General features: G+C 46.8%; 3 protein-coding genes across 3 annotated transcripts; 2 read left to right on the top strand and 1 right to left on the bottom strand.

The window, feature by feature from the left end:
• Positions 1 to 80: 80 nt before the first annotated feature.
• On the top strand, positions 81 to 1615 carry N7483_009570 (SUMO ligase MMS21; the record flags this gene model as incomplete). The annotated part of the gene is made up of 2 exons (XM_057092997.1): positions 81 to 832; positions 922 to 1615. 2 exons carry the CDS (start codon positions 81 to 83, stop codon positions 1613 to 1615), a joined length of 1446 nt encoding a protein of 481 aa, XP_056944171.1.
• Positions 1616 to 2623: 1008 nt separating this feature from the next.
• Positions 2624 to 4314, top strand: N7483_009569 (uncharacterized protein; the record flags this gene model as incomplete). Its single annotated transcript, XM_057092996.1, has 3 exons — positions 2624 to 2890; positions 3005 to 3319; positions 3391 to 4314. 3 exons carry the CDS (start codon positions 2624 to 2626, stop codon positions 4312 to 4314), a joined length of 1506 nt encoding a protein of 501 aa, XP_056944170.1.
• A 1364-nt stretch (positions 4315 to 5678) lies between these two features.
• On the bottom strand, positions 5679 to 6691 carry N7483_009568 (putative mitochondrial dicarboxylate carrier protein; the record flags this gene model as incomplete). The annotated part of the gene is made up of 2 exons (XM_057092995.1): positions 5679 to 5727; positions 5784 to 6691. The coding sequence occupies 2 exons, from the start codon at positions 6689 to 6691 to the stop codon at positions 5679 to 5681; spliced, it is 957 nt and encodes a 318-aa protein (XP_056944169.1).
• Positions 6692 to 15465: the final 8774 nt, after the last annotated feature.

The raw sequence follows: 15465 nt of genomic DNA, 5'->3' as shown, positions 1-15465 counted from the left end.
ATTAAAATCTACGTCCTGAATTCTCCCATTTGATTCAATCTCCTTGAAACTCTCGAGACTGCCGATGCACCGAGTCTAAGATGATGCACTCATTGGCAACCCCCGCGCGCCAGCGCACCTCACAATCCCGCGCACCTCCTAGTGCACAATCACGAGCTCCTTCAAGCGTGCAATCAAGAAGAGCTCCCCGGAATATCGATTTCCCTGAACTACCTCCCTACGAAGCCCCAGAAGGCCCCCTCAACGCCGAGGGTCAACGCCAGCTCCTCCAGCTCATCAATTCCCGCGAATACCGCCAGTTAGAGGTCAACTTAAAGCATGCGACGGAGAAGTTGACCGAGTCCGCTGGTCAAGTTAATGACCGAATCCTCGATGCAAGAATTCGTTTCGAGAAAACGAAGGAGAAGAAGCGGACGAAGAAAACCGAGGACAACGACGAGGAACATGACGAAGAATATGATGAGACGGATGAAACCGAGGAACTTGAGCGATTGGGTGATATGGAGCGCCGGGCGGCTGCATTGACAGGTCAAATGGAAGAGAGAATGCGACAAGTCATTGATTCCGAGACGGGGCTACAAACCCTTAAGCAATGCATTAGACAGATTGAGAGGGAAGAAGGAGAGGCCCAGCCTGCTTCCATGGAACCTCGGCGAACCCGGGGACAAGAAAGGCGACAGCGAGAGGAGGGTGAGAATGAAGACGGTGAGGATCACGAGGATAAGAATCAGGAGGTGCCGGAAGGGGAAAGGAGGATCCCATTGAATCAGAGACTCAATGAGGCCCTTCAAGAAGAGACACAAGCATGGAATCAGCGATCCTTGAGTAGCAGGTATGATATTCTTTTTTTGTTTCATTTCTTGGAACTAAGTTCTTACTGTGCACGGCTCACTATACATGATAACTGACCCCACATCGCAGATATGCCGGTGATAATTCTTACATTGGGTTCTATCGTGTTGTGCATGATGCAAAATTCCCCAATGACGAGGCTCCGCCCGTGCCACACTCTTCTACATGGTTTGCGCATCTGGAGAATCCCAATGCGGCCTCCGCTGGTCAGATGACCCAGGCACGCGAACCTTCTGCCGAATCCGACGATGACATTGCTATTGAGCGCGAGCGTATCTCCCTGAAGTGTCCACTTACTCTGCTTCCCTTCCGCGATCCTGTGACGAGTATGAAGTGCCCGCACAGCTTCGAGCGAACTGCGATCTCAGATATGATAGCCCGCAGTAATATGAACGTCCCAACCGAACCGGGTCGTGGTGGTCGACGGGTTCGTGCGGTGAAATGTCCTGAGTGTAATACACCTCTGTCGATGGATGATCTACGTTCCGATCCTGTTCTGTTGCGTCGGGTGCGGCGTGCAGAGGAGTTGGCTGCGCGAGAAGCAGAGGATCAACTCGAAAGGCAATCTCAAACACCCAGTCGGCCTAACCATGTCTCTCTTGCTAGTGATGCGGCTGGGCCCGATGATTCGGACGTTGATGTAGACATGGCAGATTCGACTCCGGCGCCGAGTGCGCGAGTCAAGCCCGAGCCTGTGGAGCGAACGATTCGCACAGATAGCGACGAAGAGATGTCTGATGATGATGAGGAGGAGGAAGAGTAGTATTAGTACGATAAGCAGAATGATATGAAGCTGCCCTATGAATGGCGCAAGATAAGAGAGTCAAGCATCTACTCCACCATTTACCACCATATCCACTATCATGGGTCCTCTCGCTACTAGTAGCGAACCTTGGAACTAGATACCCTCGGTTGGATGCATCTGTTTCATTCCCACATGTCCATTTTCTCGTATAGCTGTCATGCTTCCCCGGATTCTGTTATGTAATTTGACATATATCCAATCTTGGAGTCGTCAAGGTAGTATAGACACGAGGTCGTCCCAGAGCCCCAGAGAGTTACAGGGGTTACTTAGCGTTGTGAGAAATATCCGATGTTTCACTTAGTAGCCGATAGCACTAAGCTAGAAGAAGTCATAGCTGCAGCCCCCTTTTTTCGTTTCCCTTAAAATTCGTACTTTTGTTCTGATTCCGAGGATTTTATTGGTCATGGTTGACTAGGATTGGGATGTATCTCCACTTCCTCGGGTGTTTTAGCGTGATCCATAGTGCATAGATAGGGTACATGCACAGAGTACCATGACTCTAGTATATAGACTCGGAATAGAAAAAAAGCCATAAACCATGAGGTGTGCATGTATAAAGAAGTCAAGTGATAAAGCCACTATTATATATGTAACGATCACTTACTACTTCAAGTTCTCCGCTATATCTCTGGGGTAGAGTGTAACTCTACTATCAAAGCGGAGTAGACGTAGCTTACTTTACCAGTCATATTAAGTGTCCCCGCAATTCAGATGCTGGGATGTTACCTTGACTCGTGGTCGTATTTATTGTATTTTTTTTTATCAGAAAACTAAAAAAAAGTTATAGAAATTCTACAAGTGAGAGTAAGAGCTGAAAACTGTCTGATCTTCTCTCTATTAAAAACTTGATCATCCACCTTTCTTTCCTTCCTTCTCTTACTTTCCCCCCCACAACACCCTGATCACCCATTTCCTCTCCACATCCCCAACTTTTTTCTTTCTTCCCTTTTTTAAACCTCGCCAACAATGGCAGACCTTGAAACTGAACCAAAGTCTGCTGCTGTCGGCATGGATCAAGCTATCACTTACTCCACTTCTGATGAGGAGGTCCCTCGACCTGCAGGATGGATGTACAAGACCCTGAGGATTGGCAAGCTTACCAGCTGGTATGCATCGCCTAGCTTCCAGTTGGGTATGGTCGCCTTCGTTTGCTTCATGTGTCCCGGTATGTTCAATGCGCTTGGTGGACTCGGAGGAGGTGGTAAGACCACCAACACACTCGCCGATAACATGGTATGTACTTTTATTTTTCCTGCTTATCTGCCGTGATCGCCGCATGCAACCCCCTCACGTGGCGTTTTTCGCGTGGACTCATCAATTGGCTAATGCATCCTTCTCCGCATCTAGAACACTGCTCTCTACAGTACCTTCGCTGTCGTGGGTTTCTTTGCCGGAACTATCGTCAACCGTATTGGTATTCGTTTCGCGCTTTCCTTCGGTGGTATTGGTTACTGTATCTACGCTATCAGTCTGCTGGTCTCCGAGCATGCCAGTGTTGGTGGCTTCAACATTTTCGCCGGTGCCCTGCTGGGTGTCTGCGCCGGTCTGTTGTGGTCGGCTCAAGGTGCCATCATGATGTCTTACCCTCCGGAGGGCCGTAAGGGTCGCTATTTTGCTTGGTTCTGGAGTATCTTCAACGTTGGTGCTTGTATTGGTGCTTTGGTGGGTCCCACTTTGGATATTTTCTTTTCTACTACTATAGAGAATCCTGCTGACGATCTTGCTTACGCTAGATCCCTCTCGGTCAAAACATTCATGTCACCGAGAAGAAGAACGTTACTGACGGAACCTACATCGGCTTTATCGTGCTCATGGCTTTCGGCGCCGTCCTGGCCTTGTTCATTTGTGACGCTGACAAGATCGTGCGCCCTGATGGTTCTCGCGTCATTCTCATGAAGAGTCCTACCTGGAAGACCGAGTTCATTGGTCTGTGGGAGACTATCTACAACCAGCCCTACATCATTCTTCTTTTCCCCATGTTCTGGTCCTCCAACTGGTTCTACACCTACCAGCAGAACAGCATCAACAGCGCCTACTTTGATACCCGTACTAAGTCCCTGAACAACTTCCTTTACTGGTTTGCGCAGATCGTCGCCGCCTCCATCATCGGCCCCCTCCTCGATATCGATTCCGTCCGCCGCAGTATTCGTGCCCGTATCGCCCTCGGCGTTCTCTTCGTTCTGACCATGGCCATCTGGGGTGGTGGTTACGCTTGGCAGAAGGGATACACCCGTGCTACTATCAATGATTCTAACTTCGTAGCCTGGGACTGGAATACCTCTGGATTCGTCGGCCCGATGTTCCTGTACTTCTTCTACGGATTCTACGATGCCGTCTGGCAAGGAACCGTGTACTGGCTCATGGGCGCCCTGGGCAACTCCGGCCGCAAGCTCGCTAACCTGGCTGGTTTCTACAAGGGTCTTCAGTCTGCCGGTGCCGCTGTTATGTGGTCCCTGGATGGAGAGCACAACCTTGCCTACATGTCCGAGTTTGCCTCCAACTGGGGTCTCCTCTGTGGCTCTCTTCTCTGTGCCGCACCTGTCATCTTCTTCAAGATTAAGGATTCCATTCCTATCGAGGAGGACCTGAGGGGTACTGATGAGACCATTGAGGATGTTCTCCCGCCCGGTGCGGCTGATAAGGCCATTCACGGTTAAGGCCTTCAATTGAACTGATACGACATTCAACTTAATAGCGCATTTTTTCGATTGGCGATTTAGGGTGACGGGGTGATATTTCTTTAATTTTTGGCTTTTTTCATTCAGTTGAATGTTGTTTTCAGAATGTTGGGTTCCTGCTTGTTATCGCATACCTGCAATTCACGATATCCCCATACGTTTGTTTTTATGCATTATTGAACAATGCATTATCATGATCAACCTTGGAATTGTTATGATCATCATGAGACATGTCTTACAGATCCTAGGAGTTCAAAATGATCTTTCGAGTTTCGCCAGCTCAATTCTAAACTCTCCTTTCAAGTTCTAAGTACCACTAGTAGTACCTGATCCCTTTTGTGATTAATAGGTAATTTCCATAAGCATCGGGTGATATCATTGTGGATCACTTTTTGAATTATAATTTCAAGTATACAATAGACATGTGCAACGTGATTCTAAGGTTGCGCGATAAGTAGATCCCGAGAACCCATGCCGCGTGAGATGTCTCATTCGAGTCCCACGATTTACCCGATAGTACCTTGACCCTGGATTATCTAGTAGAATTACACAGAAAGTAATAATGAGGTGAGATAGAAAACTAGAAGGACATAATATCTCAGGTCAACTAAGAAATAGTCATTCCTAGCTAGGAAGTAGCTAAAGATAAAGCGACCGAGAAATAAGAATAAGTAAGAAATAAAAAGTCACCATACTCCATCCGAAAAAGGCAGAAAGACAAAAAAGGAAAGCAAAGACAAGTCTGGGGGTATTCGCTTGTCGTAACAAAAGCAGCAAAAAAGCATTAACGGATGTGAACTGGCATGAGCATATCGATCTTCTTTGTGCAAGTAACTCACCTCTTGACTCCAACTCCAATTCAACCAAAAGGGAATTAAAGAGTCAGGGTCAACAGGGTCGCGCGCGCTAAGATGATCAATTCGAGTCTGATTTCTCCAATGTAGCCCCAGTGAACCGAGATAAGATATCAGAGTAATCAGACATTCATGCAGTGTGTATGGGAAATTTTTCGATGGTGTATGTTAACCGTGGCTCCTTGCGCAAGCATCATGCTAATCCGGAGTGAAGTTGAAACCCGGGGTTCAAATCCGGGGTAAAGGTCAGAGTAGCAGAGTTCACGGAAAATTGTATGATGGGATCGAAACATATTATCTTCAGAGCGAAAGCCTCATCTTTTTGTGCTCGAAAAGGGAATACGTTCATCGCATGTCGTCAATGGGATTGTATGCATAACTTTACGGGTAAATTCACGTAGGCTCACGGCGGTTCTTTCAGGCGGTTGTTCGATAGCGAAATGGTCATGTAATCGTAATCACGGGGTAAATGGGGAATTAGATCACCGTTTACTTGGTAATGAGGTTCAGGTAATCAGCGACAATGAGGGTCACCATCCTGCCGATCAATTAGTGTGGGTCATTCAAAAAGAAAAGAAAGTGGGGGCAACTAACGCATGAGGAGCAATGCGGACATAGTAAGTTCCGAATCCACGGTAGAAGCGCAACCAGCCCTCCTCCTTAACAACCTTACGGGCGCAATCCAAGACACCACGGTAAGGAACCTGGCCAGTTTTAATGTCCTTCTGCTGCTTCTGCAAGCGGGTCTTAATAAAGTCGAATGGAAGCGAAAGGAAACTAGCAAAGAAACCTGCGATCGCGGAGGCTGCAAAAGTCTGGTTCTGAGTAGAGAGACTAGTGTGCTGCTTAAGCTGAGCCTTAGATTCCGCAAAGAAAGCAAGTTGACCCATGTTCAGAGCCATAGCTCGGATGACGGTCGGAAGAGCACCTGCCCACAAGGCAGTCACACCCTCAGCGCGGGGAATGCGAACCAATGCATCAAAGACCGAACGGTAGTTAGCGCGGATCGCCTTAGGCTTGAGACCATCAGATTGCATGCGAATAAGAGCCAAATCAGCTGGGTTACCGATCATAGCGGCGACACCACCAGCAGCAAGACCAGCGGCGGCGCGCTCAGCGAAAGTGACCTTGCGGTTTGCGGCCTCAGCCTTGCCGTTGAAAGACTTGATGAAAGTTTCAAAGAGACCAAGACGGGCGGTGGTGTAGACAGCCTGTCGGAGAAGACCAGCAGAAAGACCTGTGTAGAGGTCAAGAGCCTTTCCAGATGCGATGATGTCGCGAGTAATTCCTAGAGCCGTGGGACGGGGACCAGTCTTTGCACCTTCGCCGGCCAGCTGCAGACGAACCTTGACCATGTCCACAGGCTGGATGACAGTGGTAGCGCACATGCCGGAAAGACCGCCATTGATGAAAGGAAGAGCAGCGCGCATGTATGGGTGCTGCAGGATACCAGGCGACACCGCAGCGCCATTGGAAGAATCCTTCACAGAGTTGGAAGCCATAATGGTCATGCAGGTTTCACACCAGATCTGTGAGTGAAAGGATGGTTAGTCAAGCTGGTCTTTTAGATGTTTCTATCAGACGCGACGCGTTTTGCGACACAAAAATCAATGTTCAGGGTTAGGTTACCATCCACTGACCGAAATTGAGAAAATTCAAGGGAATTTCCTAGAGGTTTGGATCTTTTTTCTTATTAGAATTTTGCTCTCGGATTCAGAAGCCACGGCGGAAGTCTCATGCGGCCCATGGAAACATGGAAACGTGGAAACTCACTGATGACGTCGAAGCTAATATCCTAAGACTCTCTTAACAAGAGCTTAAGATGGATAGACTCGAAGGGAACGAAGCGTAGATGTAGGAGGAGAAAGAGAATGAGGGGAGTTGAAACAGAAGAGTGCGGGGAATAGAAATAATAAGGCAGAAGGTGTAGTACTTGGTTACCTGGTGTACAACTAGGAATAAACCGGGAATAATTGAAAAAATCGATACTATACAGGTACCTGGGGGGTCTAAGCTGACCTATATAACTTCTTCAGATTGATCAGCTTCTATTCATTTACTCTTTTATGTACAATATTAGATCATTAGCTCCACCCCGCGAACAACCGATATCCACTACCGTATCAAGCTTGAACCGAGACCGACTGTTCGCCGTGAGTTCTCCGGTAAATCAGGAGAAGCACAAAGTCCTTTCAAGTTGTTCTTGTTACTCCACTTCTTTGATCCAATTACGTCGATCTCTATTGTCAAGCCGCGAATCTCCTGAATGCGGGGGATTAAAGCTTGGCCGGATTGAGGAAAAAAGAAGCGGGGGAGATGCAGAATCACGAGATACTCGGTTAATACTTCTACAGACTCTACATGTTGTGTGATTCCCCTTACGTCCACTTCTACCAGTTTTCAGTTCAACTATGGAGTATGATAAAGAAGATCTTCTTGGGACGTCATGGACCCCAGACCATCAAGCGCATTAGTGCCACGAGCTAAACTCGGAATCCCCACTTACATTCCGTCTCCACGAGAACCGGGAACCCGTCTGACATGAATCCGAGGGAAACTGAGATCAGCTCAACGAGTATGCTATATGTTGATTAAATCGCTTGATTCTACATTAAAATATATTATGAAACCACTAATAGATATTATTCTATAGAAATCAGATCCATTCGGCTATCCTTTCGGGTACATGGATATCATGGATATCCTCCAGTTCCAGACCGGCTATTCCTCCTCAGTAATATTCTCCCGCTCCCGCTCCCCGGAATACCGAGGGAGGATATATCATATCACCAATCTTAGTGTGGGTCTTACTGATGTGGGCACCTGCTATCTACCACCAACTATCCCCGCTCTACTAACCCGCGGGGGCCAATAACACCACTACCAATGCCAATAGAATCATCCCCCTGGCGGGAACGGCCCTTTGTTGAGGCAAAGAATTGAGCCCCACTGCTGTGAATCCTCCGATCTCTATCGTGAAGACCATACTTTTCTGCCGATGACCGGCGCTTGATGGGCTGGAATGGTCCATTTGGAAGCTTTCATTGGTCCTCTCAGGATTCACTCGCACTTCTCAACCCCAGATGTCGATTATCGGAGTTCTAACTAAGCTTTCATCGCATCCTGACGACAGTTCCTTGTGGATACATAGCCCAGATGCTGCGGAGGAGATCAGTCCGGCCGTCTAGCCAGACTATATGAAACTATGAATCAATAATTTCTCCTGGCAGATAGCCCGGGTAACAGCTTGACTTGACACCGCCACGCGGAAGAAACTCGGTTGGAGCTCGATCAGGCTGGAGGCCTGGACATCCTCCGTATACGAGTTTACGGTCCACTGAAAATCACTAAATCGATTCAGGTTATTGCTCAGGACCCCCGGTCCTACACTCTAAGCCAGGGGTGTTTGTTGGGCAAATGGCCATCCGGCAACAACGAACTACGGGCTATGCCTAGTCCGGACCTTGAAGTACCTTGTAGATGCGATACTGTTTCCCGTGGATGTCCAACATCCATCTCACCATAGCAGTATTGTTTCAAATTTCAAAATACCTATTGCGGCCATTTCCGATCTCCCGGTATCATCAACACTGTATACAACTCATCCCAAGTTCCCAACAGATATCCCACCATAATACAACGACTCATCTAAATTGAAACTCAATCACTCACACCGTGCACATTAACTTATCGCCAAGCGCCCATTGAGTCCCCTGGACCCTCCCACGTACTTCATCTGCAGTACTATGCACACTCCTCAATCACATCGCCCCACAACAATCCAACCCCCATCCAATTCACCACCAACATTGGAATCCACTTGTCCCAACGACCCTTACAGATCATGATTAACAGACCAGTCTAGATAGATCCCGAGCTTTGTTCCACTCCGCGGAAAGGGACTCGGCATGTTCACGGGCCACGGCTGCGGTCCGAATAGACCGGCAAGAGGGTTCGGGAACACCGGGAATTCCGGCGGCAAAGAGAGTGGCAGAAACCAACACTAACAGATTCTCATTAGAGTGTCCAGTTTGGTTTACTTATGTCTATATCTGGTATGGATATTATGCATGCATTGTTATTGCTTAGTCTGCCAGAACTTAAGGGATGATCTATGGGACTAACTCATGAAATTACAAAGACAAAGTGACCAGAATTGAAATTTATATCTAGCTGTGAGACTCAACAAAGGAATAAAATGAGTTTTTGTTTCACTCTCATATTCTCCTTTTGGTGAATTATGATGATCTGGACCATCGCTTGTTACATGCTTCAGCCTCTTCAAATCATCACTTGAAGTAAGAGATCAAGGGTAGATTTGAAAGTCCCAGCCTTATGCGAATCTCAAATTATAATCTGGCACTGTATGATCATGACTGAGGGAGTTGCTATAAAGTGACCAAGCCTCTTATCAATTGATTGCACAAAGTCCTGCCTATCAAAATTCGAAACCGACAGGTCAATATGATTGTCTACTCAGACAAAGTTGAAATACCAAACACTTCAAAACAAACGAAGTAAAACTCGGAAGACTAGATCTTTCCGGCAACTGGTCAACTCCTTTATCACTCTATCCTAAAGCTTGAAACTTATCAAGAGCGTCGCACAGTCTCATACCTCACTTTGATTCTTCAAGCTTATTCATTTTAACATTCTTCAACCTTCAATCTTTATCTCATACATTCATCCTTCAGATATGATTCAACCTCTACTACAGAGGTCACACAAACCGATTAAACCCTCATGCTAGGGCGGAGGGGTTTCAGCTGCTGCTTAGTTAGCAGAGGCAGAGCTACTTAAAGTAGGTCACATGTTCTTGCTTTCTTAGTACATCATATCATCCTCTACTTCCACTTCAAATTTCTCCCCTCGACATCTTCCAACAAGCACATCGAAAATTGATGTTTTTACTCAATCAAGGACCCTTGCCCGAGACGAACATTGAAATCCCTCCGCCACGTCATCCAGATTCTAAAATTTCCTCAACTACAGACTCTGGTAAATGGAGCCTCAGAAACAACGACGGCAACTCTGATTACTGGAGGAAATGAGACCTGTGATACTTACTTTCACAGCAAAAAAAAAGAAACAAGAGCGACTGGGGAGGACAAAGCATCAATCATCCTGGATTTGGCTTTCGTTGAGATTCCTAAATCTCGTATGGAAGAGATGGCTGGCCGAACAAATTGACTAATGCTACCACCTGATCAGCAGGACAAGCTATGGGTAGCAACCAGAATTCAAGCAACTTCATCTGACTGATGAGAATCCCTGGAAAAGGTGCTTCATGTGAGCCCAGGGGAGAATACAATCCTCCCCCCCACCCTCTCTAAACCTTTGCTAAAAGTGGAGACCATTCAGTTCCTGGAGGCGAAAAGGCCAGATGACTGTCTTGTGGTGCCAGCATTCAAGTTCGAAGCTAACTTCTTACTGGCCACAACCGAGCCCTGCTCATCTATGGGTTTGGCCTAATTCAAGACCAGGATGAGTGGGGAAGACGATAGGTGCTCCAGCCCGTCACTTATTCTGCTTGAGTCAGTGATATTACAGGCTGAAATTGTCTCTGCATCCTAATGGCCTTCGCCTTCATGAATGATCAAGTGCGAGCAATCCTAATTGAACCCAGAAAGAGACCCTTACACCACACACCAACTCCAAGTGAGTTGATATGTTTTCAAAGTCACCCGTTGAATGCTGGAAATTGCTTGACAAGTTGGTCCCGCCTGAATCCTGATTAAGCTTTTTGCATGATTCATTCTGCAGACAATGCAAAACTATAGCAGAAATATTGTCCTGGATCAAAGCTCAATCGAAAGACCAAGATTTTTGGGCCAACGCCGAAGCCACTAGAGCCTTTTACACTCCTGAGATACGGGAAAAGCAATGGCGGGAGTTTTTCAGTGTGACGGTGGTAATATTGTTCCTATGGCAATTGCACCAGCACGAGAAGGCAAGTATCAAAATATACTCCCAACTTCGGGAATGAGGAAAGACTGACTGTAGACTCTTAACAGAGCTTGAAGCAGGCCATAACAATTCTCATTCTTATTTTCCTGCATTTTGTTCATTCCCCGATTCCTACACATTTAACTTTACTGGTGCCGGCAGTGGTAAGTCCCACTATTGATCAATATATTTCTTCTCTTCACAACAACTTATCTAAATTGATGGAACAGCCTCAAACTTTGGACAAGCCAGGCAGGAAGAGTCCAATTTCGCTTACCCTTCTCCCAACTCTGCCAACCTACGAGTCTTGAGCGTTTTCAAAAAGCTAGATTGGATGAATCCAATGAGCCAGCAGACAGCGCCGGGAAATAAATGCATCGGGTCCCTGATGAGTTATGGCCTTGAGATAATTCAAGAAACTACCAACTTTCCTTTAGGATCTCATCGGCATATGGGATATTCCGGAAGAATGTCACATATCGATACCTATTCCAATGCTATTCCAATGCTGTTGAAGCTTATATAGGACTTCGTCCGAAGCCTGAGTGCGCAGTCATTATAGCCTCTCAGTGGTCATAATGAAAACCAGGTTTCCGGATACTATATCAGGTCAAATTGCGGCTCGGCTCTCTTAAGCCGCTTTTGACAGCGTCAAGAATCGATGGGAACTCACTGGAGAGTTCACAACCATTCGAAAATTTTCTGTTCGCTTCACGCATGGCCGAGGACGCAGCAAGATGAGGGAGTTGTTATAACTCTAGCCCTCAGCCTCCTTGTCATCATTGTAGCTCCTATGCTGCTGACTTTGCAGTCATGCCTAATTGTCACGGAGCCGCTGACGCCAATGCCCTCCAAGTTCCAGGGGAAATTGATTCACAGGGTAATGAGAAGCGACCGCGAAAGCTGATACAGTCACGGCGCATCGACAGAGGAGGTTATTGTGAACGCAAGGGGCTCCCTCAAATCCATCACAATTGATCAATATGTGCTCAAAAAACCTGATACGCCGCCCACTCTTACGCGTATCCTTGAGATTTGGTACCTACTATACTCGTCTGGTTGTCGGGCGAAGAATTATGTTTGACTAGCCATGTGACTGCATGCATTATTGCGGCTGTCTCAAATGAAGCGGAAATTTCTTATTCTGTGGTTGGAGACGCCAGTTTGAGGAATTTTCGACAGGTCTACGGTATGTTGCAACGAAACAAGGGCAAGATACCAACAAGGCAAGCTGTACAACATTACCCTCGATTGGAGCTGCATGAACTAGCCTACAGAGCTGTTGTGCTTTTATATCCCTGCCATAATGACTCCTCATAACTGTTTTATGCTGGAAGTCGAAGCAACGCCTCATCTGTGATGATGAACAGAAAAGCAACACTGGCTTAAAGAAATCGAGATGATATCAAAATGATTGGAGTGGGTTCCAATGTGTTATATCAGCGATGAAAAGCATCCAAAAGAATGCACAGACAAGCAAGTTGAGATTAGTCTCTTCCGATTCGACCTAGCAGGATCGAGCGATCGACTACCCATCAACCATGCCTCTGAGCTAACTCCATGCCCAGTCGCCGAGGTTTAAAGAGCCATTCACGCTAAGACATCTATCTCCTTCCCCACCGGCATTCAAGTTAGAAGTATCAAAAAACCTTTCTCAATTCCTTCGCCCTAGGCTTTATATTGCACAGTTAAACAAGCGAAGAAGACCACACTCGGTTAACCTCAGATGCTGGTCAGATTCTAAGCGCATGAACGAGAAGATTACATTACCCCATGAGGGCTTGTGGAGGGTCAACTGAAAAACAAAGATCATATCGTGGGATTGATTCATCTGATGTGACTCCGCTGATGGATCAGCGTTCCGTGAAGTTAACAATTCCCACAATTAATCGCTACCGTACGTCCGTCATGACAGGTGCAGCACCTAGAGACTTGCTCACGGCCTCGAAAAGTCCGAAGAGGTTTTCGTCATCACCGATATCCGGACAAGAGGCTCTGATTTATCTCACGCAGGAGATAAATCAAAGCCACGGACCAATCTCTGCTGATTTTCAACAACGACCGTTTTGGACTCTGTGGACCATTGAGCGTGTCGCTTTTTCCCGAATCGTACAACCTCGTGTCATCCCACTGCAAGTCGCGTGTCAAGCTCAGTGTACCCGAATGGGGTGTAAGATATAACGTCGATACAGGTCGAACCTGTTTAATGATATGTGTGACAGACCAGCTTAGGGCGATTCTTCACCTCGGTGAGATGGGGAGTGACTTCGGTCCACACCGCCGCCAGCGTTCGCGCTGGCGAGACGGTAGAGAAAGGTCGACCCCTGATATCATGAATGAAATTAGGTCATCATAACTATACATAGCTTTTCTCAAGCAATACCTGACGAGGCTTTCTGGTCTGCGCTGTCAACAACAGAAAGACTCCTGCCAGCAATCTGAAGATCGGAAAAAACAATCTAGCCAAGACCATCTTTGGACAGCTGTACGCGGATACTCCATACCCAAAAGCCCAGAGTGCTCCCGGAATCCAATGCAAAGCTTGAGTTGATTATTATCAAATATATCGACCTACGCCCGACTCTCAGCCCTTTATATCTCCCAAAGAGGCATCCTAAGTCAAACCTTTGCTGATAAATCAAAGTCAGTCGAATAAGAGCTTGTCCAAAGAACATCCTGCACAGGTGAACTTGGTTCGGAGGGCACACTGTTCAAATTCCACAAGATGACCTTGGGCAATGCTTGGGATATTTTGGAGGGAGAAACAAAAACCGGTCGACTGATTTTGTTGAATCGGGAGACTGCTTTGATACAGACTTTGATCATATAATGCAATGATGTCCTGCAGGTGAAAAGTTTCATCAAAGGCCCATGGCGAGCTTGAAGCCTCTTTGCATAGCCTGCTGGGACTATTTCAATCCAATTGGAAGGAAGTTTACAGAGGCGACTCCCTTCTCTTGACCCTACAGGGGCCATAATCAGTTTCCTTTTCAAAGATGATGGGATTCCTGGAGTCCGTAGACCAATTTGGCGACTGCCCAAATGATCCTGAACAGCCACCGCCATCTAAAAGATCAAGACCACCGGGAAAGCAGCATTCCATGATTTAAACCCGAACGCCTTGGATCTAATCCATCAGAGAACTGGTAAAGTTGCAGAGGCTGCTTGACGGTCCTCGGATGGATGAAGACTCATGCTTGCCATTTGACCCTTAGATAAAACGACAAAGCAGTGGGAGTTCACGAATGACATCAACGCGCTACCGATTAATTTCCCGACCGGGAAAGAGTCTCTTACTGCCTTAAACTCATTCCTGCGTCATGAACACCGGATGAAACCAAACATCCCAATGCTGATCATGCACTCGCTGTCAACCATGAGCTTGTTCAGTGCCCCTATTATGTTCTCATTGCCATACCTATCCTCTGTCTTCTATCATGCCTATCCTCCAATAATACATTCTATCATACCCTGTCCCGCACGTATGTCCGCATACAGCAGCTGACGGGAGGTAGGTAAAGAGACAAGGATGAGCAAATTTTGCAAGCGAAAGAAACCCCTAACAACGAAGTGGAAGCCACTGTGTATTTGCTGAAAGCCACAGAGTGGTGACTTCCAGCTAAGATACCTGCTATCGATCGAGGCCATTTGGAGGCAGCCTAAAGAGGGTCGCGACACTGCACTCCACTGCCTCTCAACAAACGCTCATCTTGAAGTCGCCGTCTATTACAGCTTGACACTCCTGCCATGTCTGTTAAGCTTAGCAAGCGCAAATGCTGCCTTTGTTTGCTTTCTTGAAAATCAAAGGGCACCCTTCGCTGACCTTACTTCAGCTCGCCATGAATCTGTCAACGAGTGAAAGGTATTCTCAAGAAAGAATCCCACCTTGTTTATTGCAGTCTCAATCAAGGCCCATAACTAGCACCGGTTCAAGAATGCGAGAATTTCCACAGAAGATATAATTTTGTCACTCAAAGCTTCCATTGGAACCTGGTTGGGGAAATTTTCCGAGGGAATATCTAACTCTCCTATCCCTTTCATGGATGAACCGGAATCGAGCTACAGACCATAGGTCCCTCCTGTGTGTCAAATTGATGTTTGGAAACGATAACCTACCATCCTTGAACAGATTGGCTGAACCTCCAGGGAGAAAACTTACTAGCTTGATTCACTTATTCTCGTTGGAGGAGTACAATTTGAGTACCAAAACCACCCAGCTGAGAGATATTACAGCGTGCTGCGTTTCCTTGATCCTGCCTGTTCCAAATTGGTATGCTCTATCCAACATGACACAATCCATTTCAGAGCCCTGTCTGAGCTTGTTTTTGAT

Source organism: Penicillium malachiteum (genome assembly GCF_028827825.1).
Source record: "Penicillium malachiteum strain IBT 17515 chromosome Unknown utg000004l:1.0-4883003.0:1.0-4884900.0, whole genome shotgun sequence".
Taxonomy (NCBI): domain Eukaryota; kingdom Fungi; phylum Ascomycota; class Eurotiomycetes; order Eurotiales; family Aspergillaceae; genus Penicillium; species Penicillium malachiteum.
This window is presented reverse-complemented; position numbering and strand designations above follow the sequence as displayed.